The sequence below is a fragment of the Octodon degus genome, unplaced genomic scaffold (assembly GCF_000260255.1).
Source record: "Octodon degus isolate 3935 unplaced genomic scaffold, OctDeg1.0 scaffold00024, whole genome shotgun sequence".
Lineage (NCBI taxonomy): Eukaryota > Metazoa > Chordata > Mammalia > Rodentia > Octodontidae > Octodon > Octodon degus.
This window is the reverse complement of record NW_004524600.1, coordinates 5,475,193-5,495,844: the sequence shown is the minus strand read 5'-3', so window position 1 is coordinate 5,495,844 and position 20,652 is coordinate 5,475,193. Positions and strand designations below refer to the sequence as shown.

General features: G+C 38.3%; 1 protein-coding gene across 3 annotated transcripts in view; it reads left to right on the top strand.

Moving 5' to 3' along the window:
• Positions 1-20,652, top strand: part of Serac1 (serine active site containing 1) — a 74,841-nt gene that overhangs the window by 42,680 nt on the left and 11,509 nt on the right. For all 3 annotated transcript variants that reach the window (XM_004628508.2, XM_004628507.2, XM_023712240.1), the window contains 7 exons: positions 918-1,031; positions 3,774-3,936; positions 12,391-12,541; positions 14,034-14,175; positions 15,048-15,142; positions 16,607-16,704; positions 17,647-17,829. In XM_004628508.2, coding sequence (XP_004628565.1) covers positions 918-1,031; positions 3,774-3,936; positions 12,391-12,541; positions 14,034-14,175; positions 15,048-15,142; positions 16,607-16,704; positions 17,647-17,829 — 946 coding nt within the window. The remainder of the gene's footprint in view (positions 1-917; positions 1,032-3,773; positions 3,937-12,390; positions 12,542-14,033; positions 14,176-15,047; positions 15,143-16,606; positions 16,705-17,646; positions 17,830-20,652) is intronic.

Here is a 20,652-nt window from a genome sequence, read left to right as displayed (position 1 = left end):
GTTGATGGTATATGTCACACTGATTTATGAAAGATTAATGTTTATTAATATTAACCCTTGATCTATGGAAGAGTTAAAAAATTTCCTCCATTTTCTTCTTTGTGCTATGTTTTCATTTCTATTAGGAATACTTCCAACTACTTTTTTATTTTGATAGAGAATCTTGCTACACATTTCTGGCTCATAGTGATCCTCTTGTCTGAGCCTCCTCAACGCTGGGATTACAGGTGTGTGCCACCATCCCTTGTTTTGGGGCCAGCACAGTGTGCCCAGGGACCTGTGGCTGGCACGGCATGTGGTACCAGGGATCAAATCTGGGTTCTTGCACTTGCCAGGCAGCTGCTTAGACCACCAGAGCTATCACCCCAGCCCCCAACTACTTTTCTAATTTAAAATTTTCCTAGCTATTCTTACTTATTATTCTGTATGAACTTGAATTTCAACTTGGGAAGAATTGAAAGCTCAGTGTTCATTATCATTGTGGTCTTTAATTTATCCCATGATAATTTTTTCCTTTTTAAAATTTTTTGATTATTAGACTTGCAGTAGACCCTGTTCATGTAATCTGGAAATAATATATTGTACAAATTGCTAGTGGCTAAAAGAGATAACATTAGAAGATTATTATCAGCCCTGGGCTTTTCTTACTTGATTAAGAGTTGTATGTCAATCTTTATCCTTTTTGATGAAAAGATACAGAGGGGAAAGAAGGAAAAAGATGCAAGATTGTTCTCTCCTGATAATAATTCCATGTGTTTTCTAGTAAGCAACATACATTTTCTAATAAGTTTGCATATAATTCCTTTTAAGTTTCTAAAGTCTTTTAGGATCCATGCGTATTAGGACTTTCTAATACTGTATATGGTAGAGAGATATTTATTATTTTTCAGTACAAAGTTTAACTATCTTAATTCCAGGGTGGCTTATGGTGTTTTGGAGGAAATGGACTTCCTTATGCTGAAAGCTTTGGAGAAGTTCCTTCAGCTACGGTGGAAATGTTTTGTTTAGAAGCTATAGTAAAACATTCTGAGGTAATTTTCCCATTAAACTTGTAGTTTACTTTGGTTAGTTACGTTGAAATAAATTGTATAGGTTGGTTCGGGCAAGGGAAATAATCCTCCTTTATTATAAAAAGTTAAAGAAAGGCTTTTGTTTTTCCTGGTCTTTTAGAGCCAGGGTCTCTATGTTGTTTAGGCTGGCCTTGAACTCACTTTGTAGCCCAGACTGGCCTGAATTTGCTCTGAGCCTCCTGCCTCAGCTTCCCGAGTGCTGGGATTACAGGTGTATACCACCTTCACTTACTTTTAAATTTCTGCTTTTTTCTCATTTTATTTGTTAGAAATGATAATCATGATTTAGCAATAGTGCACAAGCTTCATTTTGGTAAGTATTTTTTTCTTCCATATGAAGAAAGAAACCCATTGCTTAAATATAGAATTCACTTTACTTTTTATTTACTTAAAATTAAAAAAAAATACGTATTTATTTACTTATTTGGTACAAGGTCTCACTGTGCACCTTGGACTCATAGTGATCCTATTGTCCCAGGCTTCCCAGTGCTGGGATTGCAGTTGTGTGCCACCACTCTCAGTTTTGGGGCCAGCATGGCATCCGGGGATCAAACCCAGGTTCTTGCACTTGCCAGGCAGGTGCTGAGACTGCCGCACTATCTCCCCACCCCCAGCATTCACTTTTCAATTAGTCTTTCTTTTACTACTTTTCTGAGATTTTTTTTACACATATTACCAGATAGTTAATTTCTATTAAAACATCTGCCAAAGATGTGGAAGATGGGGAAAAAAGACAATATTAGATGACCGGTGGTGGCAAACCTTTTGCACTCATGCTGCAACAAGCTATTTGTATCAGTGAAAGCTCTAATAGTTTCTCCATAACATCTATATATTCTTTAATCATAATTATATCATGTACCAGTGATTTTTAAGTTTTTTGGTATTGTGGAATGTTTTCTGATATGATCACAAATTTAAGAAAGAACAAAGTATCAAGTCTGTAGTGCAGAAATGTAATGCATAAACATCACCCAGGAAGCACATTAAAAATGCACATTTTTTGCTTATCCGTGGCAATTTGATCTGGCATGGAATCCAGAAATTTGCATGTGTAGCAGGGCTCTCCAGTGAGGTTGGTGCAGTGATCCTCCTCAAATCAGCAGAAACCCTAAATTCTAAACTCTCCATTTAATATTGTAAATGACTAGACATGGTTTAAAAGCATGGTGCTTCCTAGGTATTTCCTAAGTATACCCCCATGAAATGAGGTACTGCCCATAAAGTAGAGTGAGTGCAGGCTTGTAGGAGGAATGTGGGGAGGCACTCCATGTGATGTGATTTCCATGTGGCTCCTGAAGGAACCAATTTATTTGGAGCAGAAAGCACAATGGTGTTAACCTTTCCAGAAACCTTTCAAATTAGCACAGGTCTCAGTTGGTATATGTCTAAAAGCATATTTTTTAGTGTACTTAAAATATGATACAATTCAACAAACATTTGAGGATGAAATTTGTTATATATACATGACATGTCGTATCAGTGGCTAAACTCATGCTTCAATGAAGTGAGACTATACCCAGTAATGTCAGGCAGATTATGACTTGGTCAATTCTGGTGCCGTAATGTAAATATTTCCCTTTTTTTTTGTTTTCCTTTTATCTCTTTTCTTCATTAAGAATTCAAGTTCCTCTTTAAGTCCTTCCTGAGTTTTAGGCCAGCCTCATTGCTGTGGGCATGGTGGAGGGTGGGGTGTGAGGTCACAGGTGTCATTTGTCAGATCTGTGTGAGTCCTTGTTAATGGAAGCAAAATCTACCTGCTTATTCAGTGGACTGTTTCCTAGTATCAAATGGCAGAGTTCTAAAGATTGGAAAAACATTTCAAAGTAGTTTTAAGTTAAAGTATCACGATAAGTTGAAAGAAATGTTTTAAAATTTTTTAATATCTTGTTTTTGAGACAGGGTCTTGCTGAATTGCTAAGTCACCCAGGTTGGGCTTGAATTTGTGATCCTTCAGCTTCAGCTTCCCAGAGTGCTGGGATTACAGGTGTGCACCACCATGCCCAGCTTGAAAATTTTTTTTTCTTTATTTTATTTTTATTAAGCATTGCATAACACACTAAACTGCATGCTGCATAATACACTGCTTAGCCTTCCAGCAGGATTAGATAACCATATCTGAGTTATTTTTCCACCAATCAAGAAATTACTTCCTTAATCAGTGTTCTCCAAACCTTTGACACATAGTAAAGATTAACTCCGGAGATGTGTGTATCTCTTTTTCTCAAAGTCCACTGCTAATAGAAAATGGGCAACCCCTTTTTCCTCAACTCTGTCAGTGATGCTGTGGATGTGCACAGTGACCTCTCTGGGATGAGCAGGCATTTACCCATGATGACAATCTAGGGAGAATCTCAAACCATATCTCAGCATGGTTACCTAGACCCAAACCCTCCTGTAATCTTAAAGGTGACTGGGATTTGTTCTTGAAACAGTTTTTTAGTGTGATAAACTAAACACAGAATAAAAATTTCAGAAGTTCTGGTGAAATATGTTTTCTTGAGAGTTTTTCAAAAATTTGAAATACTTCCCATATAGATAGGCATGTGCTTATTTAAGTAAATTGACTGAAGAATTTTGAGTAGTCTGACTGCTTGTCTGTTTGGGAGCAGGAGCCATGTGGTCATCCCTAAAGCATGCTGTGTCATCTTGTATAGTGAACTGTGCAACATAAAACAAGCTGTTGTTAATTTATTGTGCTAGATATCTGCACACTGTGATAACATCAAAGCAAATGGAGGCTTGCAACTACTTCAGAGGCTGTACCAACTTCACAAGGACTACCCTAAAGTTCAGAGAAATATCATGCGTGTTATCGGGAACATGGCTTTGAACGAACACCTGCATTCAGCTATAGTCCACTCAGGTAACAACTTTATTACATACTGAGTTTTTTTTTTAATCTAATCTTTTGCTTTCCCCCTGCCGCCTTTGTGTGTGTGTGTGTGTGTGTGTGTGTGGCCAGCTCAGCCCACCAGGGGGCGGGGCTGGCTGGCATGTGGTGCTGGGGGATTGAACCGCGGTCCCTGTGCTTTGCTAAGCTTGTTCTAAGTAGGTGCTTTAGACCACTGAGCCATCTCACCAGCCCCTCCACTGCCGCCTTTTATGATGCATTTATTTTTCAATAGGCTTGGGACTTCGCTTAGGGTTACTGTTGTTCTCGAGCATGTTATTTTGGTAGGGGCAAGGAATTATTTGTGATTGCAGATATCCAGTCCTAAAGAAGTCAGTGTATGACACTCATAGAAGAACAAGTTTTACCGTGTTGACCATCTGATTATTTATATAATTTTTAGTGTGACTTGGCATAGGCCAAAAAGAGGCCCAGGGTATAGTTTATTTTCCCCTTTGCAACTAATAGACCAGGCACATATCTTATTACTCATATTGTAAAAATTCCTGCCTGATCCAGACTTTACCTTGATGGTTGCACAGTGGTCCCTGATTCTGGCTTACTATCTTCATTTGTTTTTCAGCAGTTGGCATTCCATAGAAGCAAGAGCCCTCTCTCTCTCTTTTTTTTTTTTTTTTTTCTTTTTCCCTCCCGCCATCACCATGGACACATGATTTTCTGATCATAATGGTTTGTAATTTATTCCTAGGTTTAATAACTTATAAGTTATGTCTGGCTTGGGTCTAGCTGTTGTGTTCAGCTCCTTCCTGCTGCAGCCCTTGGAAGTGAACCTGTGGTTCCCCTCTATTGTACCTCTGGCCCAGGGGGCAAAGGGGAGTGCAGAACCTCTCCCACACACTCGCCAGACCTGGGCTTGGGCTGGATCTGGGGGTCCCAAGAGTGTCACAGAAGCTCTCACTCAGCGGGCGTGGGGGCGGGGGCTCCAGAGGGGTGGAGGGATCCCAAGGGCACAGCAGAGGGTCTCACTCACACAGCGTGCCTGGGTTTTGGTCCGGGAAGGTCCTGCAGGTGCAGGGAAGCTGGAAGCTCTCCCACATACTCCTTAATAACTTATCAAGTTGGCTGAGGTTTGACTAGTGAGAGACTCAAATCAACTTGTCCTTGTGTCCTTGTGATACACCCAAATCATTTCATAAAGAGTCATTTCTCTCTTGTATCATGAGATGTTTTAAGCTCATTTCTCTGTGTTTTAGTGGAGAGTGATCATTGGAGCCCAGGACCTAGGTGATCAGAGTGCTTATTGCTCCTGCAGTGTCATTATTAGCTGTTTGAATAGAGCAAGAAACAATAGACACATAGATACAAATAAGTTTACACATACTTGGATATATTGATTCATACACCTGTTTAGAAACTGTGAATACTTTGATATGTTTAGATTAGAAACTATGAATCTTTGAGTATCTTTAGACTGATAGATTTAATTTTGATAAAATCTAGTTTAGGGGTTAGCAAACTTTATGTAAAGGACCTATAGCAAATTTGTTGAGCTTTGAGAACTAAATATGGCATCTGGGGGGCCTGCCCCTTAGCTCAGTTCTTGAAGTGGCTGCTTCAACAAAGCAGGCAGGCTCAGGTTGCTGTGGTTCAATCCCCACAACTCAAGCCAGCCAAACCTGCCCTGAAGGCATTCGGAGCAAAAACAAAAAACAAAACAAAAAAACCCTTCTGCCTTTTGGGGCCGGGGTGATGGCTCAGTGGAATAAGCACTTCCCTGGCAAGCACAAGGGCCAGAGTTCAATCCCTGGTTCTGCAAAAAAAAAAAAAAAAAACAAAAAAAAGGCATCTGTTGTGTATTTCTTCCATGTTGATTTGATTTTTTTTTTTACAATTATTTATTCTTTTCATAGCTTGAGGTAATAATTTAGATCCCTGGTTATAACCTTTCTTCTTTTTTCAGTTATGTCTTGCCATGTATGAAACCACCCAAAAGTCTAGGGTTGAGCCAGTGGACATTTGTTTTTCTCAGGAATCTGAAATTTGAGTTGAGTTCTGTGGGGAAAGCATGCACCTGCCTCATGTGTGTTAGCAAGAGCAGTTCAACTGTGGGTTAGGGGACACACATGAATGACAGCTTTCTCACATGGCTTTTGGGCTGCTATGGGCTGTCATCTGGGAGGTACCAGGCTGAAAGCTGGGGGGCACTGGCTCCTTTCCATATACCCTGGGCTCCCTTGAAACTTGATGGGTTCCAAGGGTGGTAAGTGTTTCAAGAGAAAAAGCCAAATATATATTCTTTTATCTTTTCTAACCTATCCTTGGTAGGAATTTGTACCCTAAATGATTGGGAGGTAGTCACTAAGACTAGCCCATACAGAAGAGATTTAGATTCATCACTTCATGATGAGAATAGTGTCAAAAATTTTGAGATGTTTTAAAAATCAATATTTTTTTTTCATATTGGTACTTAAAGCAATAAAATTCTCTTTCACTTTGTTCTAGATATACCACTCAAATTTTGTTACGTATTTTCAAAATTCAGTTTGAAATGTTTTCTGACTTCCCTTGCCCCCTCCCTCCCTCTCTTCCCACCTCCCTTGTGTGTGTGTGTGTGTGTGAATTGTTCATTTTCTGTGATTCTAAGGTGTGTTCTCATTAACCAAACTGGGTATGTTTATGATATATAGATGTTTTAAAATATGTATTCATTGTGGAGTACATAAATTGAGGTAATTTATATATGTTACTTCACATTCTTTTTTGATGGTAGGAACACTTAAAATCTATTCTCTTGGAAATTTTTACAAATGCAAGACATTATGATTAACTATAGTCACCATGTTGTATGATAAAGATCTGTAACATATTTCCCCGTATTTGAAGTTTGTATCCTTTGACCAACAAGTACATACATGCATATGGATGCATACATTTTGCCTTCATGTACTTTTTTAATGTTATACAAACATTTCTATCTTTGGTAATATTCCTTTCCTATAAGTCTTTGTATTTCTTTTTTTTTTTTTTTATGTATTTAGTACAGGGTCTACAGGATCTCACTACATAGATCGGACTCATAGTGATTCTCCTGTTTTTAGCCTCCCAAGCACTGGGATTACAGGCATGTGCCACCACGCCCCATCTCAGTCACCATCTCAGTGCACCCCAGGGGTGGGGCTGGCACTGCGTGCTGGGGATTGAACCCTGGTCCCTATGTCTGCCTAAGCAGGCGCTTTAATATGCTGAGCTATCTGACCAGCCCATTGTGTGAGATATTGTAAAAGCCACACTGGCTTTTTCTTATGATTGTTGTTTATATAATATACTGTAGATTTTATCTTTATTTCTTTTTTTTTTTTTTCCCAAGGCAGGACCTTGCTGTGTAGTCCAGAATGACCTTAAATTTGTAATTCTGTTGTCTCAGCCCCTTCAATGTTAGAATTACAAGAAATAAAATTTCTTTATTTTCACTTATCTGTAACTTCAAACAAGAGGGAGTGAGGGGTAAGGGAAGAAAAATGGTCAAGATGTGATATACACACAGACACACACACACATACATATATATATATTTCTCATAATGAATGTATTATGTGTCATATACACTAATAGGGAAAAATTAATTAAAATTTGGATGTCTTTTATGTTGGTTATATAATTGGATATTTCTTTAGATTCAGTTTTATGGTCTCTTCTAATCAGTGTTTGTCTCTTGTATATATATGTATATGTGTGCAGTGCTGAGGAACCAACCCAGGGCCTTGATATGAAGCAAGAACTCTAACACTGAGACACATTCCCACCCCCTCTAATGTAGTTATTGATATTGAGTGTGTCTGTCATTTTGCTCCTTGTTTTCTGTTATCTCTGTACTTTGGTTATTTCTCTTTCCTATTTTATTGAATATATTTTTACTTTTCTCCCCCTTTTTCTTTTGTATTTTATATAGTTAGTACGTATATATTTTTAAAAAACAATTACATCTTCAACTGTATACTGGAATTAGTCTCATGCTGTTTCATATGATGTGAGATTCTTACAACCCTATAATTCACATCCCTAACAAAATGTGTTACAGGGCTTGTGATACATTGTTATTTTGTTTCTTTGTTTGAACAGTTGTCTTAGTTCATTTTATGCTTTTACTACCAAATACGTGAGACTAGATAATTTATAAAGGACAAAATTTTTTTTCTCACATTCCTGGAAGCTGAGAAATCCAGAGCAAGATGTCTGGTTAGGCCATGTTGTATCATCACATGGTAGAAGTCAGAAGGAGAGGCCAGCCTGCCAGTCTAATGTGGCATGAAGCCTTTTTCAGGAAGACTTTAATTCTGCCCATGAGAAGAGGCTTTATGCGCTGTTCATCTCTTAAAGGTTTCATCTCTTAATAATACAGTCACACTGATGACTGAAAAAAAAAGATAGTTATAAAAATGTCAGAGGGCATTCAAATTATAGCAAATTATTTTGTTGTTTGTTTTCGTTTTTTTGAGACAAGATCTTACTATGTAGTTCAGACTGACCTTGAACTCACAGTGATCCTCTTGCCTCAGCCTCCTGAGTACTGGAATTACAAGTAAGCACCACCATGCCCAGAAAATCATAGCAAATGTTAGGGCTTATGTCTAGATGTGGACATAAGTGGGGCTTTTCGAGGTTAGATGGATTTAATCCTGGGATTAAGAGTGTGTGATTATTAAATTAGCCCATTGATTGGTGTGGCATAGTTCTGGGTCTGGATAATGGGAAGGCCCACCTGGGGTGTTGGTGGCACCACCCAAAGGGTGGGTATCCTGAAAGAGGTAAAAGGAAGAAGTAGGCTATTGCTGCTGCTTCCTTGATGCTTCACTGCTGCTTGCATACCATGAACTGTTTCTCCTCTCCAGTGTCCCTCTGCTGTGCTACTCTGCCTTGGAGCCAGCCCACTGTAGACTGAAATTTCTGCAAACTGTGAGCCAAAAAACCTTTCTTCCTTTAACTTTGAACGTTCAGTGTTTTGTCTCACCAGGGAGAAAAGTAACTGAGACAGCAATAGTCAAGTGACATTTAAGGGATGTTGGAAAGAAAAGGTCTTTTATTTACTTAGTGGTTTTTATCTTCAGTGCTCTTCCTTTTCTGTATATTTAAATTTATATCTGATATAATAATTTTCTTTAATCCTTGTGTAGTAAGTCTGCAGGCAACACGTTTTTACAATTGTCTTTTTTTTTTTTTTTTTTTTCAATGTCAGAGATTGAACTCAGGCAAGTGCTTATTCTACTAAGCTATCACCCTAGCCCCCAACAACTATCATTTTTTGAAAATGTACTTATTTTGGTTTTATTTTGTATTCAAGCAAAGATATAAAAATTTCTTTGTGGATAATGTTCTTTTTTCTGTCAGAACTTTAAAAATCTCGTCCTCTCCTGGCATCCATTGTCCAATGAAAAGATTCTTCTCTTCCCACTTTTGTTCTTATATATGTGATCTTTTCTCTGTTAAGATTACATAGAATTGATTTTCAGTAGTTGACTTTGAAGTGCCTTAGTGTAATTTTTATATTTAGCCTGCTTGGAAATCACTGAACTAAATGAATCTCTCTCTCTCTCTCTCTCTCTCTCTCTCTCTCTCTCTCTCTCTCTGTGTGTGTGTGTGTGTGTGTGTGTGTATTTGTTTGATCAAATTTGGAAACTTCCCACCCAGTATATCTCCAAGTGTTTGTTTTTTTCCCCCTTTTCTCCCTTCCTTCCTTGTGGAACTTCAGTAATATGTATTCGACTATATGAGATAGTCTTGATTCTGTCCTGGAGGTCATTGATACTCTTTAATTTTGTTAATTTTAGGTTGTACTTTGGGGCATTTCTGTTACCTATCTTCAGGTTCATTGATGGGATGGAGATGAAAAAATTTTAAAGCAGGCTAGTTAGTTGATCAAAACAGTTATCATGGGGCCGGGGAGATGGCTCAGTAGTCTGAGTTCAGTCCCTGGTTCCACAAAAACAAAACAGTTTTCAGACTGTTAACTGTTTTTTAAAAAAAGAAGCTCACCCTTCTGCAGGTGGCACTTGGCTCTGCACCAGTTTATAGCAACCTTTGCTGTTGCTCCTGAGTTGTCCGTACTCCATTCCCATGCCAGATCTTTGACTGAGTCACTGCCCACAATTACTCTGAAGAATCACTGATATAACTCCCTCCGTATATCCTCCTCACATCTGCTCCCAGAGTGTTTAGTTTTCTTGTCTACCAGAATAGTCTGTCTTCTGACTCTACTGCTTTCGCGGGTCATCAGTCTTACTGATTTGTCTTGAGCTTCGGCTCTGCTTGTCTTCCTGGTTCGTCATTTCAGTAAAATTCTTCCCAGTACCTGCCACCTCCATTTCCTGATTATCTTTTCACACCCCCTTGGTCAGAGTGCAACCCTGTATAAAGCCTGTTATTTGCTAGTTCTGTGGTTATGCACAGAATCATTGCAGACTGATTGTCTCAGTCCTTTATGTTCAACAAATTGAAGGATTGTCGTTATTGCTCAGAACCGTATTTCTCCAGTCAGTGTGTCCTTGTATTCTTAGCAGTGAGTGTTGTAAGCTTTCTTCATAGTCTCCCTTCTTTCAGATGACCCTGCTTCCTACTTCAGTAATTTCAGTTCTCCCTACTACCCTTCCACCCAAATTTGTTCTTGTTTTTTTTTTTTCTTTTTTTTTTTTTTCTTGACAATAGGAAAAGGAGTATCTCTTACAAGGCCTCCAGCTGTGCATGGCTCTCCCCTCCTTTCAGTATCTCGGGTATTGTTTTTTTGATAGTCTGTAAAATAGCTGAAAGGGCCCCCTTTGAGCTGGACCCCTTGACTCAGCACAAATTAGAGGAAAATTAAAAAGTAGGAAAAATAGGAACCAAAATTCTTAACCTCATTTCTCCACTGATTTCTGTTCCTCAGCCCCTTTTTGGCAGTCCTAGAGATTGAATCTAAACCTTTGCATTTCGATATACAAAGTCCCCAGATTTTTTTCTTTTTTGAGAGAGAGGGTCTTACTAAGTCATTCAGTTGCCCAGACTGCGCTTGAAATGCTTGTAATCCTCTTTCCTCAGCTTCTCCGAATGCTGGTATGACAGGTGTGGAGCATGATCACACCCAGCTCTCCTCTTTTGCATTGCTAACGTTTTGCCATAGTTACTGTATTTTCTTTTTGGTCCGTTCGCATTACTCCCAATACTCCAATTTGAATTCTGCTCTGGTAGCCATGTTTTAATTTACTCTCCTAGGTATTCTGTGTCTTTACTCAATTTTTCTATATTTTATGTCAGTGTAAATAGTATCAGACCTGCAAAATTTTGCCTTTAGATTTACAAAAGTTAAAGATACTGGTAGTATCTACTATTGATAAGGTTGTGAAAATTGCACTTAAATGGGGAACAGAAAGTTGAGCCCAAGTCTGTCCTGAAGGCTCATGTTCAGCTTTGTTTTAAGCTATATATTTCCTTTTTTTTTTTTTTTTTGCGGAACCGGGGATTGAACTCAGGGCCTTGTGCTTACCAGGCAAGCGCTTATTCTACTGAGCCATCTCCCTGGCCCCTAAGCTATATAAATAATATATAAATAGGTCCTTACTGTAAGTACTTCAGAAAAGATATAGCAAAACAGTTAAACCAACTTTTTTTATAGAATTAGTCCATCTCATCTCCCTCCTAAGAGGTAACAACTCTTTGAGTTTGGTGTACTGTATCTTTCCAGATCTTTTGTGTATTTTTCTGTGCATGTGTGCATGTTTGCACTTGCATACATATTTACATATATGCAATTTTGTTTTGTTTTATTTTTTAGATAGGGTGTAGCTGGTCCATGCTGGCCTTCAACCCATGGTCGTCCTCCTGCCTTTGCCTCCATGTTTTGGGGCTGTGTAACTCAGGCTGTCCTAACTCACATTGTAGGCCAACCTGGCCTTAATTCACTGGCCCCCTTTCTCAGTCTCTACTCAGGATTACAAGTGTGTGTTTGCCTTCTGTTAAAGAATGAGTTTTTTCTTCCTGAACTCTAGATTTTATGACTTTTTTGTATCAGATGCATTTATTAAGTAGTTTTTTTATTTGTAGTAAAGGCTGCTAGTATGATTTAAGTAAGGATGAAATTAGTAGTATTAACCTGTTGGGTTTCATAATTCTTGCAAAAAGTAAAACATTATAGGATTCTCTTCCCTTTGGTGACCTCACCTCCAACAATTACAATGTATTAGATTTCCTGAATAGATAAAATGGCTCTTGCACTCCTTTCCTTCTGTGATATCCCTCAAGGAGCCTGTGGCTGGGGACGCCACAGCAGTGTACTGTGGGACTCAGGCTCTTGGAGCAGAATGGAGCTAGCATGTCAGGCTGCCCCACCCAGGACGAACACTTGAGGGTTGCCTTTCTCCAACAGGTTGTTTCCATTTGAAACCTCCCTACAATGTGAGACAGATTTGGGTTAGTATTCAGATCTTTTCTTTTTACTAGGCTGGGTGACAATAATGGCAGAAGCATTGAAATCTCAGCACATAATGGAGGCATCACATGCTGCCAGAACTCTGGCTAACCTAGATCGAGAAACTGTGCAAGAGAAATACCAGGATGGCGTGTACGTGCTTCATCCCCAGCACCGAACAAGGTGAGCAAACGATACTGGCTTTGTTCTCTTTAGGACATAAAGCCAGAGGACTTAAAGTTTTAATGTACTTCTGCATAAGTTAGATAAGTTCAATACCTTATTCATAAATCAAATACTTAGTACTGAAATGGTTTGTCCGTAATAACCTCAGAAGAGCTGAAGGGTGTATGAAGGCACAAGAAGTAAATCGTCAGGGTTCTCTGCAGATGGCCACCCTCCAGTGAGGTTGCATTCACCTGTTAGGCTGTGTAGCACTTTCACTTTGTAATGTGTATTTTCTTCATTTCAAGGCATTTTCACTTAGATCTGAGTCAGTAATTGATTTGGGTTGCAGAAGTTAGTCTAAATTGGAAGAAGATATTACTTCCTTGATGTAGGCAGCCAGATGAACCTCAGTGTGTGCTTGGAGCTGCAGGCTGGTGAACATTTATGCTAAGAGTCAAAATGCACTAGGAAGGAATCAGATATAAAAAGTTACATTCTTGTTCCTCTTAATGTTGTTGCTGGTTACTGTTTCCTGTTGTGCCATTGCTGAGGCAGTACGTATAGAAAGACTGGCAATGAAAAATGTACATAGTTCTTGTATTTTCATTTCATACTTTAGAAACAATTTCAAGAAATAGCAAAAGGATTGAAATTTGAAAATCTAATTCAGTTCCAATTAAGTGGAATTGAATATTCAATTCCAATTTGTAAATAAAATGATTATATTATGTATGTGTTATATAATTACATGTATACTATAGTTTGTAACTAATGCATTAGCTATAATTTTTACTATCTCCAAAGAAAAAACATACTAGCCTAACATCTCATAAATATTTTATTTATTTATTTATTTATTTATTTCTGTATCAGGACAGGGTCTACAGGGTCTCACTATGTAGATTGGACTCTTAGTGATCCTCCTGTTTTCAGCCTCCCAACCACTGGGATTACAGGTGTGTGCCACCAAGCCCAGTCTCAGTTGCCATCTCATTGCACCCTGTAGACAGGGCCAGCACAGTACACCGGGGATCAAACCACTTTATTTATTTATTTTTTTGATCAAACCACTTTAGTCCACTGAGCTATCAGGCCAGCCCTATAAATGTTTTCTTTAATAAAATTTTGATGTTTTGTGTATACTGACTTTGAAACTATATCAACATATCTTTTGATTGTCAAATACTTAGATTTTTAGTATATTTTTTGAACTTGTTCAGAGGGTAGTCTGTCACTTACACAACCTCTGAGCTCACTGTAGTCACCTCTGGCTGGTCTGCCTAGCTAGGTACAGCTCCCTTGTTAGAGAAGTGACATGCGCTGTGTATTTCTTTGTCCAGAGTCCTTCAAGGATACTTAAGTAATCCTTGTGCTTTAACACTGGCCATAATTCTTATTTTATATCATGTAAGCCTGCCAAAGCATCACCCACAGGATGATGTATAAAGTCTTATCATAGCAATAATGCGTTTATTCTGCTTCTCTTTAAAAATCTCTCTCCTCCTAGTCAGCCCATTAAAGCCGATGTCCTTTTTATTCATGGCCTTATGGGAGCAGCATTCAAAACATGGCGCCAGCAGGACACTGAGCAGGTTCTGACTGAAAAGGCTTTGGAGGATGAAGACAGGTATACCACGTGCTGGCCCAAGGTAAGGAGCAGCAGCTCTGGCCAGCTGATGTGCCACTGCTCTTGCAGCTTCCCTGTGTCTTGTATCTTTTCTCCTCTGGGATTTAGGGACACTTGTAGTATGTTTACATTTAGGGGATAGCCTCTAAAAGAATATTCTCTTAAGTAAAAATTAGGGGTAAGAACATAACTCACTTCCATTGAAGCATAATAAAAAGTAATATAACTATAATTATCTAATAACTTTATAATTATTATAGTTATAAAACTAGAAAGATTTCTAAGAGTAATTCTACTTCGTATTTCTTTTTTATTATTTTTTCCAGAGAGCCTTAGCACTAGAATAAATTCATTGAATGGAATTTAACTAAAGCTCATTTTGGATTGGTGCTCCATATGGGTGGGGATAGTTTTCAGGGCTTTCCTTGACTACCTTTTGCTCACCTTCACAAAGACAGAGAGTTAGTGATGCTGAAGTGTGAAGATGACCGTGAAACCAGGAGTCCCAAAGATGAACTGTACCTGTCACTATTATCTTTGAATTCTCAGGTCCAAAGTTCTCAGTTGGACTACACAGACTGTTCAGAGATCATGGCTTTTGACTAAATGCTTTTAAAAGCCTTTTGGATCTAGACTCCAAAAACAAGCTTCACTCTGGGCTATACCAGATTAAGTTGAGAATATGCTGGTGATCTGTTCATATTACTTTGTCCAGAGATTATAAAAAGATAGAATCTTTTATTTGTGGTCACCTTCAGTCTTTATTTCAGCATTGTATTTAATCAGTTGTTCATTGCCTGAGGCCTTTAGTTATAATTTCAACTACTAAGAGTAAGTTGAAGTAAGTTGAAGTGGAATTCATGCATGTTCTTATGTGACTTTCATTTTTCTTAGACATGGTTAGCAAGAGACTGTCCTGCTCTTCGAATTATATCTGTGGAGTATGACACCAGCCTCAGTGACTGGAGAGCAAGATGCCCTATGGAAAGGTAACTTTAGAGGAGACATTAAATAAAGAAAGGCTCAGGTCAAGCAGATCCTCTGAGATGGGAATTGATTTTTATCTTTTAATACCATAAGCAGGGTTTTTTTTTTTTTTTTAATGCTGGAGATCAAATTCGATGAATATCAGGGTCATGAACATCCTAGGTACGTGCCCTAACATTGAACTACACTCTAAGCCAGGGTTTTCTTATCGAAACAGTGAAATCTTAGATATATTATCACTATTGTGCTCCAAACCTAGTTCCTTTGTAATTCAATAATAAAATTTTCTAGGGATAGGATGTTGATTGTAGCTCAGTTGTGCCTTTAACTCACTGACTAGTGTTAGATAGTTTAATGCATGTGGGAACCTTCATGTACAGATTGAGGGAGAAGGTCTACTCATTGTTATAAAACACTGCTGCCTGCATGGAGCTGGCAAAGGTGCCTGAGAAGATGCTCAGGGCAAGCAGCAGGGTCCAGGTCTCCTGTTTTCTCCTGGGAGCTCTGGGAACCTTTGTTCTGAAGAAGAGTATTTATAGATAAACAGGTTGCAACTATCAAGCTGGATAATTTTGAAGTATTCCTTTAGTTTTAAAATTACTTAGTTTGATGGTACTGGGAAGATAGCTCAGCCATCTAAGCGGCTGCCTGGCAAGCACAAGGACCTAAGTTCAATCCTGGTACAGAATGCTGTGTCGACTACAGAATCCCAGGTGCACTGCGCTGGCCACTGAAACCATAAATGGTGGTTCATGCCTGTGATCTCAGCAATGGGGAGGCTGAGATGGGATGACCACTATGAGTCCGAGCTGTGTAGTGAGACCTTGTACCAAATAAATAATGAGTTTTAAATTTTTTAAGTAATTAAATAAATAGAATTACTTAGTTTGAATTCACCAATTTGAATAGTTCATATATTTCTAAATAATAAACCAAAATTATGAAAGCCTAATATTTACAGAATGAATACAAGTAGAATCAAAATGCGCAGAAGAGACAATAGAGTCTAGAGTCTTTTATCATCAGACAGTGGAATTGGAACTCACACACCTAGCAATTTAAGAAACATGAAATTACTGAATCATGTAGTAAAAACTGTTGTGTTAACTTTTGTTGCTTCTATTATGCCACAATAAACAATGAAAACTAAAAAAAAAGGAACTCACACACACTTCCCCTAATTGCTCGTGGAAGTTGGGCTAAGACTCCAGGTTTGACCTAAAAAAACTGCCAGACATATTTGATGCTGAAACAATACTTTTTAGTACACAAATGGGCTATTGTGTAAATAGGTGGCTCTAATTATGCGAGTGTGGTAAGCTGCAGAGTGAGCAACTTCAGAAACTAAGCAAGTGGGGGTATCCCTCACTCCAAAATAAAGTATATAGCATTCTGGACTTGTAGTTAGATAGCAAGATTTGGGGGATCATGCCTCGTGTCATGCCTGCTGTTTTTGTTTTGTTCAGAAAATCCATTGCATTCAGAAGCAATGAACTTCTTAGGAAGCTCAGAGCTGCTGGTGTTGGGGATAGACCAATAATTTGGATATCGCACAGTATGGGAGGTAAGAATGGTTTAATCTTTGGAGAATGACTTGTGAAGTTGTCACCAGTGGGGCTTACTTGAAGTTCCTTCATTTCTCTATTTACTCACTTGCAGCACCCCCCAACCCACCCCTGTTTTAATATTGCTGCTCTCCTTCTCTGCCCTTTGTTTTTCTAGAAATTAGGACAACTAATACAAACCATGCAAGAGAGCAGGGGTTGATGCTTTCATGTCCTGGTAATTTGTCAGCTTTATACTAAGGGATGTTTACAAGTTGGACTTGGATCCCCAGCATTGCTGGATGGCAGGCCTCTCGTTTCATCCTCCCTGTGTCCCCTCACCATTGCATTCTTCAGGTTGCTCTGCCCATGCTGCTCTCCCTAACCCTGCTGTCTTCCCACCCGCCTTGGAGATGCCCTTTCTGCAGCCCCCAGCCCACTTTATCTGATGAAATACTCAGGATGGCCAAGCCCAGGTCATCTTTTTGCTGAAAGAAAGGTAGCTGTAGCCCTTCAAAGATCTGTAGTTGCCTTCTTTGTGCTCTTTGTACATATTACTTGAGTAGAGTGATAGAGGAAAAGATGCCTTCCTAGGTGCCTTTTCCAGAGCAGTTGGTGCCCTTGGTGGGACTATAACTTTGCATCTTTGTGGTCTCCTGGGTGCAGGCTATGTGGCAGGGTGGGGAGCTGCAGTCACCTCAATGATACGATACCCAGTTTAAATCTGGGACTGATATGCCTGCAGAGCGACGTGGATTCTGGGATGGGAAGATCTTTCCTGCCCTGCAGATAAGTTTCTAGAGTCTTGCCTGTTAACGGCTTGTTCTATGAATTCTAAAGGATCAGGAATGTTAATAAGTGTTAATTCTGTAAGAAGCTGTTTTTTGAAATACAGGAATTATGCTTTACCTGGTTTTAAAATAATGTTTTTTGTTTTTTGTTTTTTTGGTTTTTTTGCCTAGGTCTTCTTGTCAAAAAAATGCTATTGGAAGCCTCTAAGAAGCCAGAAATGAGCACTGTTATAAAGAATACCAGAGGAATAATTTTTTATAGTGTTCCTCATCATGGATCACGTTTAGCTGAATACTCTGTCAATATTCGTTATCTTCTCTTTCCCTCTTTGGAAGTCAAAGAACTCAGTAAAGGTAATTCTTTCTGCCACAAAAGAAACTGGGAGATATATATGTTTTTTTAAAATTAATTTTATTAGGGCCGGGGAGAGAGCTCAGCGGAATAAGCACTTGCCTGGCAAGCAAGAGGATCTGAGTTCAATCCCTGGTTCTGCAAAAAATAAAATAAAATTATTTTTATTGAGGAAGAAATAGCAATGAGACAGTTTCAAAACATGTTAGGACAGTTACAATAATTAATACATTGCATATTGTTGTCTTTGTAGTAGTTATTCATAGTACAAGATGCAGACACTAATATATAGGAAGAGAAAACCAGTTTCTTCCTTGGATTTATCTCATTTAATTATTCATATCCTTAGACTGTTAATGGACAGTTTCTGATTTAGCTCTTTTTTCTTAAGCCACTATTTACTCAAGTAAAACCATAAGTTTAGTATTAAGCACTTAGAAAAACTGTACATAATGTTTTGTCTTAAGAATTATTCCAAATTATTCGCAAACTTTTCCACAAATTTGGAAAATCAACTGTTAAACCTTTTAAGATTTTTAGCTTATTAATTATAAAGTACTATAAGATAGATGATATATTTGATCAATAAACATTTTTCCTTGGAAAACCTGTTAACTAGAACTTGAACTCTAGATTGAGGCTTAATGTACTAAGTGTCTCTTAGCTCATATTTTTTCTTTGCTCTGCTTTGTGGGGTTTGTCCTTCTCAATATTGTTTAATTCAACTTAAGGTATATTTTGAATGGTACTTTTTTCTTGAGATATTAATACTTATACCTCTCTATGTAAAAAGTGCACATCTTTATCCATTCCTCAGTTGATGGGTACTTGGGTTCCTTGCAAGATTTAGCTATGACAAATTGTGCTTCTGTATACATGGTTTACACATACCACTGTGATATGATGTTTTCAGTTCTTCTGGAAAAATACCTAGGAGGGGAATAGCTGGCTTCAGTGGGATTTCCAATCCTAGCTTTTTGAGGGATCTCTACACTGATTTCCATAGTAGTTATACAAGTCTGCACTCCCACGAACAGTGGAAAAGGGTTCTTTTTTCCCCACAGGCCCTCCTGCATTTTTTTTTTTCCCTCCTGCATTTTGTTATTGGTTGACTTCTTGATGATAGCCATTCTTTCTGGGATGAGATGGACTGTCAGTATTGTTTTAATTTGCATTTCTTGAATGACCAATGATATTGAACATTTCTTCATATGTTTATTTGCATTTGTATTTCTTCATCTGAGAAGTATATATTTATCTCAGATGCCCATTTTTTGATTGGGTTTTTGAATTTTGGGGGCCTGATTTTTTTTTTCTTTTTAATCTTTATATGTTCTAGATAGAAGGCCTTTGTCAGGTGAAAAGTCAGCTATAATTCTTTTCCATTTCATGGGTTTTCTTTTTGCTCTCTCCAGGAGCAAGGAATAGCTTTCCATTTTCTGAAATCCTCTTTGATCTCTTTTCTCAGAGTACTGTAACTTTCACTGTATAAATCTTTTACTTCTGTTGTGAGATTGATTCCTAAGTATTTCATATTTTGGGTGTTGTTGTAAAGGGCATGGTTTCCCTAATTTCTGTCTCAGTGCATTCATTGTATGTGTACAGAAATGCTACTGATATTTGAGTGTTGACTTTGTATCCTGCTACGCTACTGAATTTGGTTATTAAATCTACAAGTTTGTTGGTGTAGTGTTTGGGGTCTTCTGTGAAGAATATCACGTCCTCTGCAAATAATGATAATTTCACTTCTTCCTTTGCAATCATTTATTCTGTTTCTCATTCTTATCAATAGCTAATGTTTTCAGAACTATATTGAACAGAAGTGGTGAGAGTGGACAATCTTATCTTGTTTCTGATTTTAAAGTGAAGGCTTTTAGTTTTTGTTCATTTAGTATGATGTTGGCTGTTGGTTTCTCATAGATGGCTTTTATCAAGTTGGGATATGGACCATCTATTCTGATTTTCTGAAGGGTTTTTATCTTGAATGAGTGTTGCACTTTGTCACAAGCTATTTCTGCATCTGTTGAGATGATCACGTGGTTTTCATCTTTGGCTCTGTTGATGTGGTATACTACATCTATGGAAGTTCATGTGTTGAACCATCCCTGCAGTTGTGGGATGAATCCTACTGGGTTATGATGTATAATCTTCTTGATTTGTTACATTCTTTTGTTAGTACTTTATTGAGGATTTTTGCATCTATGTTCATGAGTGAGATTGGCCTATAGTTCTCTTTTTTTAGTTGGGTCTATCTCTGGTTTTAGTATCAGAATGAAGTTTGTCTCCAAGAATGAGTTTGAATTTCATTGAAGCATTTGAGAAGAGGTGGCATTAAATGTTCTCTAAATTTCTTGTAGAATTTAGCTGTGAATCCATGAGGACTTAAGCTTTTCTTTATTGGTAAGTTTTTTTGGTTTGGTTTATTTGTTTTTGGTACTGTTGGTAGGTTTCTTATTACAGTTTCAATTTTACTTCCTGGTATTGGGTTATTCAAAGTTTTTATATCTTCTTACTCAGCTTTGGCACTGGGATTATAGGTGTGGGCCACCATGCCAGTCTCACTGGCCAGTTCAGCGTGCGTGTGGTACCAGGGATTGAACGAGTCTCTGAGGCACGCTGAGACAGCAATTGAGACTGGGCGTGGTGGTGCATGCCTATAATCCCTGCTCTTGGAAGGCTGTAAACAGGCAGATCACTACAAATCCAATCTAGTAGTGAGACCCTGAACACCTGAACACCCTGTAGAACCTTTTCTAAAATACAAAAAAAAGGCCAGGGAGATGGCTTAGTGGAATAAGCGCTGCCCTGGAAAGCGCAAGGGCCTG